Source organism: Python bivittatus, unplaced genomic scaffold (assembly GCF_059951505.1).
Source record: "Python bivittatus isolate LINGU-HERP-01145 unplaced genomic scaffold, Pbiv_v1 ctg000700_np1212, whole genome shotgun sequence".
In the NCBI taxonomy this organism is placed as follows: Eukaryota; Metazoa; Chordata; class Lepidosauria; order Squamata; family Pythonidae; genus Python; species Python bivittatus.
In genome coordinates, this window is record NW_028277098.1 from 43,109,790 (window position 1) to 43,126,657 (window position 16,868).

General features: G+C 40.2%; 1 protein-coding gene across 2 annotated transcripts in view; it reads right to left on the bottom strand.

Annotated features, from left to right (window-relative positions):
- ACOT11 (acyl-CoA thioesterase 11) overlaps positions 1–16,868 on the bottom strand; it is a 79,455-nt gene that overhangs the window by 7,001 nt on the left and 55,586 nt on the right. For both annotated transcript variants that reach the window (XM_007423902.3, XM_088154210.1), the window contains exons 6-12: positions 15,847–15,982; positions 13,948–14,104; positions 10,958–11,077; positions 10,306–10,450; positions 8,643–8,698; positions 1,920–1,986; positions 940–1,023 (exon numbers count right to left, since the gene is read on the bottom strand). In XM_007423902.3, coding sequence (XP_007423964.1) covers positions 940–1,023; positions 1,920–1,986; positions 8,643–8,698; positions 10,306–10,450; positions 10,958–11,077; positions 13,948–14,104; positions 15,847–15,982 — 765 coding nt within the window. The remainder of the gene's footprint in view (positions 1–939; positions 1,024–1,919; positions 1,987–8,642; positions 8,699–10,305; positions 10,451–10,957; positions 11,078–13,947; positions 14,105–15,846; positions 15,983–16,868) is intronic.

Consider the following 16,868-nt stretch of genomic DNA (forward strand, 5'->3'; position numbering starts at 1 on the left):
TTTCTAACTTGGCAACTAAAATCCAATTCACTGTGACCTCCAGTCAGCCTTGCAGAATTCAAAATGACAGTTAGGGATTATATGCTTGCACTAAAGTCGTTTAAAATAAGTTGACAAAACCTTTAATTAAAAAAAGTAAAGTTTTTATGTTTCCACTTCTGCTACTTAGCAATCTTTATGCATTAGCTACATCAAGCAGTGTTTCCAACAATAAAAGGGGACCGTGATGATCTTACTGATGGAAATAATGCTAGGTTTTGATTGTATAATGGGAGATACGCGCTCCATTAAAGCAAAACCAAATGCCAGTCTCTGTGGTGGGTACTGAGAAGAAAAAATCAGCCTGAAATACCAAAACAATACACAGAAAAAACTACAGCACTAAAATGTGTCACAATGTTTTCCAGGAGGCACAATGAGGTTAACACTCGTGCTCTCCTTCACTACTTTCAGCTGTTTACTAAGCAAAGATCACAGTATATCAGTCAACTCAATTTAGCAATCTAAATTTTTGGAAATCATTATCTCCCACAACGCTATTGCCATCTGGGCAACTGTCAACTAGGACAGTGGGGCGAGGAACCCACTGCTCTATAGATGTTTTGATTTGAATTCCAACCAGTTTCAGCCAATACAGCCCATAGCAAGAGTGGGTGGAAATGGTAGTCCAAACAATCTATAAGGTACCAAGTTGCCTTACCTTAAACTTGGACAACTTTCCCCAGCCTGATATCTTTAATCTCCAGAGTACAATCAAAATGGAGAATTCAGGTGGCTGTAATTTCAAGACACCTGGAAGGTACCCAGTTGTGGAAAGGTGATCTATGATGATATTCTGCACAGGGGAACTGCTGCATGGAAAGGCTCTGAGAGCCTAGACACTTGCTAATAGATTGTGCAACTGGGGCTGAACAGGGCTGCTTGAAGATGGGTTAATACCTTGTCTCGTTCAGACGCAAGTACCCAGTTGGCTTTAGCTACCAATGTCTTCAGTGCTGTAACGTTGTTGTAACTCAGATAAACCTGCATTGGATATATATTAAAAAAAAAACATAATGAACTTCTGGTTTTCTTCTGATTGTTTTTTAACACATTGAGCAATGCTACAAACTTCTTCAGTGTCTTCCCCTCATCAGTGCTTTGCCTGTATGAAATCAATGGACCATGGGCCCAACTGCACATTTTAATGAAAGCACTAAATACCTGTCAAGTGCTCTAGAAATAAGGTAACATTACATTCCCTGGAACAGTTGCAGTCTGGGGTTTTTGAGGTTCTAAAAATCCCAGAAAACTTCAGCAGAATGTGTCAGTGTTCTAAATTTCTAAAATGTCTTTATAAACTACAGGCAGTTGGATTCCAGGATTCAGTGTGCAAAACTAAAGTTATCTCTGCAATCATAATCCAGTGGGAAAGAAGTAAACTCTCCACTTCTGAATATTCAGTTTTGTGAGACATACGTACAAAGTTATGCCCGGCTCAGGTCAGCCTGCATTCTTGATAGCACCATTTCTAAGACACCAGAAAAAGCAACTTTCTTGGTTGATAAATAACAATTCTAGGGCCTTTACATCTATCTGTTGTGTGGAGCTCCGTACTGCTGGACTTGGACATTTTGTTGACAGCAGGCAATGTAGTGCATGACTTATCTTGAGACCCCCTACAAAAGTATGCTGTCCTAAGAGTATTTGAATATGTCATCCGATCAACTCCAAATCCAATCAGCCTCTGCATATGAAAGTGGCTTAGCAGCAAAATATCTGTAAGTATTTGAAGTTGAAGCTTCAAAGAGAGATGGACAGATGTTTGGATCACTGCAGTGTTTGAAAGGAATCGGATGGAATGGAATCCCCAAGTCTAAAACTTCTAAAACGGGCAAACACAATCAATTGGCAAGTCATACAGGCAGATGGAAGTTTACCTTGTTGCTCTGGTCCCAAGGCACAGATAAAGGTACTTCAGTATATTTGCAGGAAACAACATACTTTCTGTAGAAAGCAAATATAACATATTAATCGAATATGACTATGACAAAATGAATTAAGAACAGTTGCTCTTACATGTGGAAAACAACACACGTTTTGACTATCACTTTCCCAAAAACAATGTGTAAGAAAAGTCTTGTTTCCTTTAGGGAGCACTAAGGCAAGTTAAGTGAGCCCAACTGGTATAGTGGTTAAAGACACCAGGCTAGAAACTGGGAGTCCATGAGTTCTAGTCCTGCCTTAGGCACAAAGCCAGCTGGGTGACCCTGGGCCAGTCACTATCTCTTAGCCCTAGGAAGCAGGCAAGGGCAAACCACTTCCGAAAAGTGTTGCCAAGAAAACTGCAAGGGCTCGTCCAGGCAGTCTCCAGGAGTCAAGACTGACTCAAATGTATACACACACACACACGTGTTAAGATCTCAGATACCCACTTTTTATCTCTAGCATGGAGCTCAACTGCTGAAAGGAAATGGTATATTGTCTAATTAAATATACTCCTTCACTCTGGTGGAATGCATCTGATCTATAAGGTTTTGGTAGATTCTTCAAAGCAATTAGATAGGCAGAAACCTAGACAGAACTTAGTGTCACTCTGGTTCAACTTTACTCCAGTGTGTTGCAATGAATTCTACCACCTTTTCTTATGAATGATCAAAAGGCCCACCCTTGCACAAGGAACTACGGATGCAATTTCCTGTCACCTCTCCCCAGTCTATTGCATATCTTGGCACTGAAGATAACGTCACTGTAGAATCCTGCCCAAGAAGTAATCTTGAGGTTATATGCTGATTCCAAAAAAAGCGGACACCAGCTTAAAGACACTTAACTTCATCAGCTAGGGAAGCAATCCTGCAGATTTTCCACCCTTTTCAGCAACTGTGCTCATAGATATACTGTATGTAAATATATGCATCAGCCAGAGGCCAGGTGCCAAACAAGAGTGAGGTCAGGAGAAAAAGTTAAATTAATAATTGATGACTACTGGTTAAATAAAACAAGGCACCCTATTTGTAGAATTCATGGCTTTCCTGTCTGTATACATGCACACAAACTATTATTTCACAGACAAATGCACAAGTACAGACACATTCACACAGAGAAAAAGAATTTATTCTATATAAATTGAATGAATGAATGAATGGAGGGAGGGAGGGAGGGAGGGAGGGAGGGACTGACTGACTGACTGACTGACTGACTGACTGACTGACTGACTGACTGGAAATCTGGGCTTAGCAAGCATAAATGTGTGTATGCTTATTTACAGAAAGTCCCCCAGTATTCAATTACTCTTATGCCCAGTTAAGAGCACACAGGCAACAACTATGCTGTGGATGGATCTATTTATCCCAGCTTATTTCATGTAAGTTGGGGGGCAAACTGGTAAGACATCTTTAGTAAATCAAGCTGTATTTCCCTTTCCATGTGCAAAAATAAAATAAATGGATAAAAGCCTTTGTTTCGATTGAAGAGGATATATGTAGCTCAGGGTTGAACTGTGGAGTCCTTGGTACTCTCTGAGCTTGGTTGTTTGCTTGCAGACATTTCATTACCCAACTAGGTAACATCATCAGTGCTAGTGAGTATGGGGTTTGCTCCCTGTTTACGCAGCCCAGCATAAAGGCTGGGCTGCAGGCAAAAGGATGCTTACTCTGTAACAAGCCCCACTAAGTTTAGTAGCTCTTACTTCTAGATGCTTAGGAATTCTGTTCAGTATCCTCTTTTGAGGATCCTGATTTTCTACAATCTTCACTGTAGTTATTCTACACACAGGGTAGGTTCTCCACTGGAAACCCACACCTTCTATGCATGGAGGATGGCAAGAGAAGGGCAAAAGCTCAATTGCAAAGACAGCAGCTCCTGTCTTTCTTTTAACCACTGATTACATCTCCCAATCTCTGATCTTCCTCTATTGCCAAATTCTCAGCAAATGTAAGATGAACCCACTCTCCAACCCTTACAGATTTGGGTGAAATGTTTCATTATCCTTTCAGATAAATAAAGTCTTAATTTGGGGTTACTTCCAGACAGGATTTACTACATGAAAACAGAATCTAATGAGATTCCATTTGGCAACTAGAAGCAAAAGGAAACAGGCTGCATGCTGTGTGACTCAGTGCAAGAGTCCAGTAATAACCTTGGACTCAAGGAGCACAAAGTTGCACAGTCACAAGAGGCTCCTATTAACTGCTCAACCATCACTTCTTTACAATTTCATTCTTGGGTCTTAGATAAAAAAATGTGGATAAGGAGAGATCTGACTGATAACAGGTATCTATCACCTTCAAAAACAGCCATGGTAAATAACCAAGTCTCAACCTGGCAAACAACATCAACTAGACACTTTTTAAACTAAAGATCTTAAGAAGAGGGAAAGAGACAGGACAAAGTTCACAGGCAAGTTGAACAAAGAAAGGGATTAAGGTATGTGTGTGAACTGCATGCATCTATCTGGACACACTGGTTCTTAAGAAATATATATTACTTTCTGTTCCAATACAGAAAGCATTATTTAAGGATAACAGGACCTCAAAGTTATAGAACATGACCGTGTGCATGTGTCCCACAGCAGCTAGAGCAGTGTTGTCCAAACTTGGCCACTTTAAGATGAGTGGACTTCAACTCCCAGAATTCCCTAGCCAGCATGGCTGGCTGGGGAATTCTGGGAGTTGAAGTCCACTCATCTTAAAGTGGCCAAGTTTGGACAACGCTGAGCTAGAGGTATGGAATGACACAATTCAGACACTAATACACTACCACTGATACAGCAAACACAGACTCTCTCTCCTCCTCCTCCTCCCCCGCCCCGCCAAGGGCTAGATGTTTAAACTTTAAAGAACTATTGTCCCACATAGTGGCTACATGACAAAGACCAGAAGGACCACTGTCATATTTCTATGTCCATTTACCAAATCCAAAAGGCTTTTTACGGTGATTTACTTTTATCAGGGAAATCACTTTTGGGAAAAAAGAAGTGGGGAAGCAGAAAAGAGAATATTTGTAGAACAAGCTGAAGTGTCTGTTATGGTATACGGATATTTCCCTTTACAGGGAAGTTCTTTGTATAGAAAAGGAATGTTGGATCCTCCAGTGTTTCATCTTTGTCTCAGGTCATCACAAACATGAAGAGGCCACTTCAGGGAGGATCTGGCACTGCACTCTTGGGGGGATTACACATTTTCTGCTGAATCTCTCTTAGCAGGCAGGAACATCTGGTCCTGATACGGACTGTATCTGCATCCTCCCTCTTGGATTAATCCTGGGGCAAAGATTAGCCTGCAGCTGAGTTCTATGTGGCAGTATGTGGAGTGTTAATTTACTGGAAGAGATGCGGAAAAGCAAGCCACACCACTACAGTTTATAGACTTATCATATACAAATTACTGCTATTTGAAGTAAAGCATTTTCAATGTATCTTTGAGACAAACATCTTGCAAATACGCCATAAGCAGACAGCCTTATTCCTTTCTAATCCTCTGCTAGCACAGCAGAAAAATAAAGCTACTTTTTATATTAATTCTTCCCTTACAGTAGGTTTTTTTTTTTTTTTAAAGAAAAAGAAAAAGAAAGGAACTTTGAAAATTAGAAACTTTGAAAAATTAGAGAAGTGCTTCTTGGCACCACAAAGCCATTTCATGTATTCCCTCCTTAGTATTTATTTTGTGAAATGAAAAAGACATGGAAGAGCCAGTGCAAAATTAGAGGATATTTACAAATGGAAGACAATGACATCCAGATCTCTTGTAAAATGTGGTGAATGAGGCAGCATGGTGCTCAATAAAACCCCTACTAAAAAGCTGAGGGGAGAAAGAAAAAACCCTCACTTGGGGACACACCCGTTCATCATTTTTCTGAGAAATGCTGCAGCAATGTCTCTATAATATTTACAAAGTCCCTCATAGCATCAGTGTATCTGCAGACCCCTCACTTTGCACTCACCACCCCTTTACTTCCACTGATTAAAAAAACCAAAAAGTAACGTGGCAATTTGCAAACCAAACGCCACCTTTCAGCATCTTCTTTATTTCCAAGAATACTTCAGGTGCCACAAGCATTCTTGAAAAATAAAAATGATGGATGGCTTCAGAAAAATGTTTTGTAAATATGTCCAACTGGCTAGGAAAGACAAAAGTTGAGGTGGTGTGCCAGGAAGCAGCTAGGGGAGAAGGTCTAAAGCAGGGCTTCTCAACCTTAGCAACTTTAAGATGTGTGAATTTCCACTCTCAGAATTCCCAAGCTAGCATGCTGATTGGGGAAATCTGGGAATTGAAGTCCACATACCTAAAGTTAACAAAATTGAGAAACCCTGCTCTAGAGTATGGCAGTTTGCCTATGGGAAATGAGTTTTTGTGACTAGTCATTGAAGCCACTGAGTTGGCCAGGGCCCCAAGGCAGTGGTATAATGGTGAAGATACTGAACTCAGGAGACCCAGGTTCTAGTCCATTCTCAGTCATGGAAGCCTACTGGGTGACTTTGGGCCAGTCACTCTTTCTCAGTCCAATCTATCACATGGAGTTGTTCTTGTGGGGGAAAAAGGGGGAGAGGGATGGCTATGTACGTCCCCTTCTGCTCCTGAAAGAAAGCAGGATATACGTCTATAAACAATAAATAAATCTCCTGAGAGTGCCCATAATATTATCTCATGATTCTATCTGTCTGTGCTTAGCAGCTCCCGAAGACAGCAGACCCTCCGATTCCCTATTTAAATTTTGCCTATCTCAACCTCTGACTCCTCGTCACAAGTACATATTTCAGCCTAAGTGAAATATTAACAGCATTCTTCCTTATCCAGACACTCTGGATATTCGGGCAAACAATTAAGATAAAGGATTCTTTAGATTATTTTTATGGTTCAGCCTGCACCAGTTTCCCGATAGGCTGAGTACCCGCAATTCACAAGCTGGAGAATGACAGAAACAAATGATTAAGCCAGAGAGATGTCGAGAGAGAGAATTCTCAAGCTGAAGAAACCTGTGAACCCTTAAGTTAGAGCATCCTATTTAATATAGCAGTGCCTGTGATGTTCTCCCCGTGTATATTGTTCTCCATTTCTTCTCAAGCATGCTTTCTCTCACTGCTCACAAGAGGATGCATTGATCAGGCATTAATGCCCCAAGAGCTGTGGCCTCCAGGATAATGCAGGCTGTCTCTGTCCATGTTCCCGGATAAATTATATATGAGAGATAACAAACAGTAAGCTACAAATACACAATGAGGGCTTTGTGACATAACAAGAGGAACATGGGAGGGGGCTATGAGGTCACCATAAAGCAGAACAGGAAGCAGACAGAAAGAAAGAGGTTAAGAAGAGGAAATGTTGCAGCAGAATAAAAATATAAAAGAGAGAGAGATGAGCAAAGAGAGGGAAAATGCTGATCACCTACGTTCTTCACGCTTCCCTAGTTTCCTACCTTTTACTATCAGAATATTATAAGTTAGAGAAAATCCAGTACATCTGTACTGAGACCTTTGCCTACAATTCTCTTTCTGCTTTTCTGATCATTTTGATTAGTGGGGTTCAGTGGTGGGGCTTTTTTTCTTTTTCTTTTTGGTATGGGAAGATAGTAATTCATGTTCAATGTAGCTTCCTAAGCATTTTACATATAAATGTGTTTCCGTGTGTGTTTCAAGAAAACATGTTTCTGGACCCTGTTCCTATGAAAACATACTGGCGAGCATGCAAGCAGTGATCACAAACAGCTGCAGCAACACAAAACCAGGAGCATGCTTCTAAGATGTGCAACAGACTGGCCCCTTCCAAGGAAGCAGGGAAGAAAATCACAATAAATCCGCAATGTAGCAGGCCATTGAATGGGAGGTGGTAGCTGTTAAACCCAGTAGTTGCTTTTCCTGCTCACCATTCCAACTTTTGAAACCACAGTTGCAGCACTGAAGCTAATTCACTAACAAGAGCAAACAGCAATATGCTAAGATCACCAATGTAAGTGCAGAAGATAGAATGCTACTGCATGCGTAGAAGAAATAATACTAATGCATACACAGAAGCAAGAACTGTCTTGACCATTTGGGAAATAACAAACTTTGTCCATTAATTGCAGGCAGTGTCCAAACAAAGCACCCATCTAATACATCCGAAGTCCACTAAATTGAGATCTAAGCAGAAAAGCAAAAACACAAAAATCCCTGTCTCTTGTGGAACACTCACAAAGCCAGTCTGCAACTCATTAAAGCAGCCCAATTATTTTCAGGTGTCTGTGTGAGCCTGTGGGGAAAAAAAGCTGCCCTTGTTTTAAGGAATCCACTTATATGACTCTTAAAGCAGCAGCCCCTTTTTGTCAGGCTCAGCAGAAGCCAGTTTCCTCTAATGAACAGCAGCCAAATACTGTGTTTGCACAAGGTCTCAAGCACTTCTTCCAAATCATTTGCAAAGTGTGCACAGCTCTAACACTCAGCCTCCACTCCCCTGGGGGGTTAACTCACTGGCAAGTCTGAGTATGAAACCTATAGATAGGAATATTTAGTTATACATAAAGCATTTCATCCTCCTAAATATGCACATAATTCTATCCTAGGAATGTGCAGTAGGAAAAAAAATCATACTTGCTGTAATCAAAATTCTACACTCTCCCTTTCATTTACCAAACACAGAGTTGTAGGGAAGGAAAAGCGTGCTGGAAGAGTAAGAAAATGTTTCACCAACCTGTCTAGTCTAATTTTTTGCCTTGCACTAGCTTCTTTAAACCGTCTTTCTCCATCCTGTTAAAGGGAAACAAAAGGAGCAAGTTACGTTATACACACTGGCCCTTCAGGTCTTCCAAGAATGAACCTTTTGCCTCTGGATTACAGAGTCCATCCACCTTACTGCTGGTTGTCTCTTCTTTTTCTTCTCTTTCACCTTTCCCAGCATTATGGATTTTTCAAGGGAGCTGGGCCTTTGCATAATATGCCCTCTCATTTGACCATTCTGTTTAATTAAAGCCACACTTTGTCCTTGTCCATCCAAAACCACAGCAATAGTCGGGAGGGAAACTAGAGAGGCTTTATGCAGCCCATCCTGCAGTAAAATGGATGGCTCTTACTAAGATTGGTGCTGTTTGACTAAGGACCCAATGCAGTCATTATTGGTGGGATCTGCAATCAAATGTTAAAGGTGGAGAGTTTGTATTCACTGTCAGCTGTTCCCTCTTTCAAAATACTTAATTCTATTTCCCTTTCAATCTGTTTATCTAATCTCTTTCCTTCCGTAAGCCTTGAGTACGTGTAATCCTTGCTGGGCCTTAATAGGCTTCCTAAATAGCTTTGCACCTCTGAAAAACTTTGGGTCCGCCCAACTTTTCAAATACCTTTCTACTATGCAACATTGCTCCCAAGTGAACGTTGCAAATTCAGCCATCCTACTGGAAGCAGACTAGAACATGTCTGCATTGGGGAAGGCAACTCTAGAAGGATGAGGAGTGCAGCTAGCAGAAGAAGACCCTGAGGAAGAAACACAGCCATGCATGAAAAAATATCCTACTAGCTAATCAAGGCTGCTTCCATAGGGGTCTCTTATTGTGGTGAGGTACAAACAGAATTGCCAACACCTCCTACATTGGTTTTGTTAGTTTCATCTCACTATGTCCCATCTGCAAATGTAAGCACCATCCACTCTCAAGGTATATTGACTTTGTTTTTTCTTTGCTGTTATTTTGCTTTTAACAAAGGAAATCCAATGATATATAGGCTGTGTTTGTGCAGTACGCTGATCCATGCTTAATTTAGCTATGGTTTCTTGAATTAACCCAGCTGCCTGGATTTGCACATCCAGTGAGCTAAAGTACCAGCCAACCACGTTTTGGACTAACGTGTTGAAGCAACAGCATGTTTAAATCTAAAGCCAGAAAAGTAAGAAGACCTAGGACTGTCTGTCTACCATGCAACTGAAACTTTAGCTTAGTGGTACTTAAATATTCTTAGGCTAAGAGCTACTCTAAGTCTTTGAGTGCCATGGCAAGAGCTACATTTCACCAAATGGAACAAAAATATGTGGGAAAAAAATAATTAAATATAGTTAGAACATTACTCCATGCATATTTAACAGTTCTCCTCTTTTACCACATTAAAAATTACAGTTCAGTGACCACCTTTAAGTGGGTTCTGGGGCTCCACCCAAAACTTGGGGGAGAGGAGTAAGGTTTCAGATGTGCATCCCTGCTTTAAGTCGTAATCCTCATTCATTTTTTTCCATGTGAATCATGTTTTTAAAGTGGTTCCCAAACTGGAAATTTTGCACTGCAAATACCCTTCAGTCATACACCAAGTGAGTTTATGCTGGGCTGCCAGTTTAATTTCAAAGCCTTGCAATATCATTTTCGTCTTCTTACCCCTGGTTCTGGCTTCAGCACTGGAAGCGTGCGTGGCTGACCATCTTCATTCAAGACCACAAAAATCATGAAAGCACTATTTATGTGTCTTCGATTGACTTCCATTTCATGTCTATAGGCCTCTACACACACTCCAACCTCCATGCTGTAATTAAGAACAACATTTTAAAATGAGCAAACAAGTAAATGAATACATAAATCAGCTGGGATCACAACGTGTACAAAATTATGATAAACTGGAATGAATTCTAACCCATTTTGATTAACTATTTCTTTGAATTAATTTAAAAACACTTTCTAAAGAACACATGTTGTCTTAGATCTGTCTTTTGATTTATCTTAATGATGTCAACAAATTTTAGAAGTTACCCATTAATGAACTAAGAACTTGTGGCTTTCCAGACATTGCTAAACTACAATGTCCTGCATTGGGGTTGCTTGGAGTTGTAGCTCACCAACAACTGGAGGGATGTAGATGCCCCACTTCTTTTAGATACCTTATTTTTTTAAATCCTGTATCTTTCAAACTTCCTCTTCAATGCTTTTTATTAGGTGGATCATGAAATGGTCTAATTTTATACAACTCCACAGAATTTCTACTGATTTCTGGACCAAATCCACTAATCTCTGGAATGATGGCAGGAAGACATACCTGTACTTAAATGTATTGTTAACAATGGCCTTGAACAGAAGGCGGTCCCCAACTTGTGATGGTCCCCTGAAATGGAACATTTCAACTGTCTTCAGAGTGGGATGGGCATTGCACAATCGGCTAGGAGAAAACAGAAAAACAGAATCAAATCTGATCATTAAAAACATTGACCATTACCTGTAATACATGGGCTGTTGAACAAACTATCTATAAATACTGTTGCCAGTCAGTAACAGATCAGACTATAAAGTGACACCAAGATGGAAGTTATAAAATAACCCAAGTTTATTGTTACACTACAAGTGTCAAACCATGCCCAAGCTGGATTTCCACTAGCCTGTTGATAGGAAGGCTATTTGCCAGTTCAAGAGGGCCCCAGGTGCCCCAGCAATGAGAGAACATGGGAAAGTAGCAAAGCACAGATTGAACTTTCAATTTTCCTTCTTTTCCACACACTGATCATCCAAATCCCGAGAATTAATGGAGACACAGTGCCATCTAAAGGAAAACAGCTAGCTTGTCTGTAATATAAATGAAGGACAATCTGGCAGCATTCAAAGCTTCAAACAGACACACTTCCAGGAAAAAGGGAGTGAAGAAGAATGTATGCTACCAGATGAGGCAGTATGGAAGGGAGATGAATTTCTATAGCAGCCAGGCTGTGGTAACTTCTATTTTTCTTCATGAAGAGGACAGAATTTAGCTTTGGGAGTAGAAAAATCAACATCTCTTGAGAGGGGCTGTTTCTTTTTGTCCCAATGAAACTCCGATGAATCTCTAGCTAGCAGGGCCACACTTTAAAAAGATCTCTGCCTTGATTTGATAATAACTAAGGAAAATTTGATAGCCAAATCATAAAGATGAATTACTATTATCTTTGGAAATTAACCTCTTGCCTTCACAGAAATTGCAGAAATAGAGTAGAGCAGACAGGAGCTACAATTCCAGTTGCCTGGTTATGTACCAAACAAAAGATGGGGATATAAAAACCACACAGATAAATTCAAGTTAAACTAGGGTTAGAGTATGCTAGAAGTTTAGCTTTAACAAAGGCGGTAACAAGGCAGTATTGTTACCTCCATAGTTAAATGTAAATCAAGCGTAGGGGAAAATGCTGAACCATTAAGCCAGATCAACTGCAGCTAAACCTAAGGTAATGCATAGTTTCAAATGTGACCTTAAATGTGAATTTATTTCTATGGTATAAGGAATTATAACTGAAAACCTTAGAAAGGATTTAACATTTTAAAAATATTGAGTTCCAAAACTTAAGACCAGGGGTTCTCAAAGTTCGGCCCACGGGCCAGATACGGCCCGCCAGGGTCATTTATCCAGCCTGCCCTCCTGATTGGCTGCCGCTGCTGTCTGTCAGAAGCAGAAGTGTCGGGGCTGTGTCGGGAGCTGCAGGCAATGCACAAGGAGGGAGATCGCAGAGCCGGACTATTCTACATGACAGGTATGCCAGGTCCGGCGGCTCTCCTCCTCTCCTCATACTTCGCGGGAGGGATCCTCTGTGCGCATAGGAATTTGTTCATGTTTTTTTCAAACTATAGTCCGGCCCCCCAACATTCTGAGGGACCGTGAACTGGCCCCGTTTAAAAAGTTTGAGGACCCCTGATGTAGAGTAAGTAGACCAGCTGCTAATACAGCTCACGCAACTGGACCATGTCATCATCCATTTTTCAAACTTGCACAGATGCTCATCTTCTCTTGCTTACCTTTTTTTCCAGTGGTTGGGCACTGAATTCCCTTCATGACTGCAGGCTCGTTTACAAATTACACCCAAATATACACTCCCTCCCAATTCTTGTTTGATCCAGTTAGGGGGAAGCCCCCCCCCCCATTACTACTGAAACAAATACAGAAGATATATAGGATCAGGAAACCCAGATAAGGAATCTACAAGAAAAACAAATTAAGTGGGTAATCAAGAATTGATTTAGGTCCCATACTTTTCCCCTAGTTCCATGCCTCCTAGCAGACCTGGAAATTGAGAAAAATTATCCTAATACTACCTAATGATTTTAGGAAATTGTTACAATATAATTCGGAGTCTAAGAATGCAATGATACCATTTATTATCTCAACCATCAGACTGTAGTGGACAGAGAATATGTCCAAAGAAGAGCTATGTGACATAACCCTGAAATCTGTCCCAATTTCTCTGATGGCACGTGGGCCTCTCTGGGATCAGAAGAGCCTAATCCCCTCCAGATTAGCTCCATCTCCCTTCTTAAGCCCTGCGCTGCCTCTCTCATTCCTGTTTACACATTCACTACCACCTGGCAGTCAGCAGGACATCAAGCCTAGCAAAAACTGATATAGGTTATGTACTATGTTTCCACATTGCTGTCAATGGTATAACTATCAAATTTCAGTGGACTTAAATATACATTAAGCATATTTCTACCTAGGGTAGAAGGAAAGCTGGAATAGGGTAGAAAGGTAAAGGCTGGAATACTCATTTCCTATCAGTTGTCTCCAATTTTCAGAGAGCTGGAAGGAGCCCAGTGGTTAGGTAAACTCAACATTGTTCTACACCAGAAGAACCTAATATTCCTTCTGCTGACATTAGTGGCTCCAGTTGCACTTGTTTGCTTTATACTAGAAACATCTAGAGTACATGTAGACAAGCTTATTCTACAACTTTACTATGAAAAGGTTTATTAATCTGAAAACAGTGTGCTTGACAATTCCTTGTTCACTGTTGAGTTTCACATGCATTTGTGTTCCTAATATTAAAAATAACAAGTTCCAGAAGGCAATGTGCCCCATACTTCCTGAATAATAGTTCTGAAACTGTGCCATACAAAATAGTCTTTATCATCGAAGTATGATGGAACAAGAGTCCTTCAGTGAAAAAAGCAGGCCTCACAGTGTTAAATTCATCCGTTTAAATATACCTGTTTATATACATATAAAGCCAGAGTTAAGATTTTAAGCAACCACCATCATTCTATTTTTATCCCAAAAAGATACAAGCACACCACCTTGCAGCTATTGTAGCCACATTTTCCATCCATGCCATGATCTGCCCACCAAAGGTGTTTCCCTGATGGTTGGCATGTGGGGGTAAAATGAGTTCCACGCTTTCCACTCTGGTCTTTTCAGCAGGTACTGTTACATTGCATTCTCTGTTTTCAAGAACTGTTAGGAGAAAAAGATATGTTCTGTCAGAGGTGTATCTGGAGGGGGACAACCTTCTCATGATTAAACTACTAGGCAGCACTTGAAATAATGCCTAGGTCTCTTCCTCCATCCCCAATTTTATGCAAGCGGTTGCCCGGCAGAAGGGAAGAAAGAAACTGCTTTGTCATACATAGCAAGCAGTCAGTAGTATCTAAAGCATCCAACTTAGAGGTTGTGCACGTTCTATTCACTTAAGGAGTCACTGACACATACAATTGGACTAGAGATACCTAAACTTTTGCATGTGACTGTACTTAATCGTATCCTTCTATTCTCATGTTTAAATTACAATCTGGATTCAACTTGTGGTGGGATTCTGAGGCTCCATGTTGCTTCAAACTGCACGTATGTGACCTAAATGAAGCAAGCAACAAGCAAGAAAGTACCAAAAACATAAAGGGAGCTGTGACTATTGCTTCTTCTATAGCATGCTTCTCAAGCAGCTTCTCTTGCATGGCAACAGTCTGGTCAATTTCTTTCAGACACTGGATAAGCTAGAAGTCACCTCTGCTTATTTCTGTTTAGTGTTGCACCTTATGATTCTACGTGTTCCATTAGTTCCAACTCTCATAGCACCATAAGTGGAATTAATAGAACTAATAGTTTCTTGTACCTTCATGAATGAAAGTTACTGGCAATTAAGATCAGCTCTGCAGCTCAGTTGATACAAGGCATCTAACAGAGCTATTGGCACCATTGTTCACCTTCCTGAAATAGATTGTCAAGATCAGTGAATGGATTCCAGGCACATCCTCTCTATTATAACTGTGACCAGTTTCTGAAATGATGCTCTTTCAGACAAACAAGAGGCAATAAGGTCAAAGATTATCTCTGCAGTACAATTCAAGTGTATTCTTTTTTCTAGATACAAACATATACACACAGTTCCCTGTAATTACTATCACGGGAAAACTGAATGCACATCATGTATACATCGTAACTTGAAAAACAGCTGGTAGCGAGCTCTATTAGCCATACAAGCATGCATTTTGTAAAAACACATGTGTTTTGCAATGAGGTATCTGCCCTTTCTTGTGAGTCCAGAGTTTCAAGCACCAAATGATGGTAGAAGCAGTGCTATTTTCAAAGGATGAGGAATAAATACAATTTTATTTAGTTATGTATTTATTTATTGGTGCCTTTGAGTCAATGTTGACTCCTGGTGACTGCCTGGACAAATCCCTACAGTTTTCTTGGTAGGGTTTTTCAGAAGTGGTTTGCCATTGCCTGCTTCCTAGGGCTGAGAAAGAGTGACTGGCCCAAGGTCACCCAGCTGATTTTGTGCCTAAGGAGGGACTAGAACTCATGGTCTCCTTAACCACTGCACCAAACTGGTTAAATATAATTACCACCTGTACAAACTAGGAATATCCAACAAAGATTAGTTTAATATACTGCAATGAACCTACATAAACAGTGAATTCCCCATGTGACTGTGAGTGCTCCTCAATTATCAGTGAACGTCATGCTTTCCAAATGTCCAGCAGTGATAAGCTCATCTTTCAGCATTTTCAATTGCCCAGTTTTATTTCTGGAATTTGACAATTCAAATATTGACTGGATTGGCTCCCCTCTCAGGGATTTGTTCATGGCAATGAAAAGTGTTTTAAAATGTTAGAGATAAAGTAAAATCAAGCCAAGCCAAGGTAACCAGTGCCATGCAGCCAAAGCACCAGAAAGATGACCAGGGGATACTCTACCAGCCTGCACAGGGCTCTTAGTAAGCAGGTCTTTCATTATATCCGTGTGGGCCAGTCGCATACGACGACGTTCAGCAGCAATGCTATATTCAGTTTTCTCCTCTTCTGTTTGAGGATCCAGGGGCTTTAACTTTATCTAAGAGAAAGGAAAGAGAATATGTAACATGCCTTTACTCTAGACCATTTGCTTGTCTTAAGTATCACAGTCCAAATTTGCCTCATATTTATGCTAATTCAAGTAGGCAAATAACTGCCTTGCAGATTTGTTGAGCTTAGAATTTCAGAGCTTACACACATAGCCATTCAATGCACGTCCCCAACCACATTCTTTGGCTTTCACCCAGATTGGTTCTGTAGTTTGATTTCTCCCCATCTGCAAAAGTATGTGTGTGTGTGCGCGCGCGCATTTGTGTGTGTATAATTAAGTGTTAAAGAGAAGTAAAAACTAACAAAAACTAATATAAAGAGAAAAAAATGGAAAAGAAAGAAAAAAGAAGACAAAGGTGCAGGAAAAGAAGATAAAAAGATATAAAAAGAAGCAGCTTCCAATTTTCTTTGCAGCAAATACAAGTAAGATGACAAAGTTATCTCTTACTCTATGGTTACAAAAAACTCACTTTTTTCTATTATTTATTTTTTTTCTAGTCATCAAAACCACAAATCATAAGTACATTTTTTTTTGTTTCATGCAAAAAGTTTGTAAGGGGTTTCCAGTCAGCCGTAAATGTAAATTGTCTTTTCTCTAATCCAGGAAGTCAATTTTGCCATCTCTACAAGTTCCATCATCTTCACCAACCATTGGTCTATTGTGGGTAGTGGCGAACCATTCCACTTTTGAGGATACAATAATCTCGCTGCAGTTGTCATATATAAAAACAAAGTTCCATGACCTTTTTCTAGCTGTCTGTCCCATTAGTCCCAAAAGAAAAGTCTCTGGTTTCAATTGTACTTTATTCTTTAAAATCTTCTGAATTAGTGTATGTATTTGTGTCCAAAATTTTTTGGTTTTACACATCCACCAA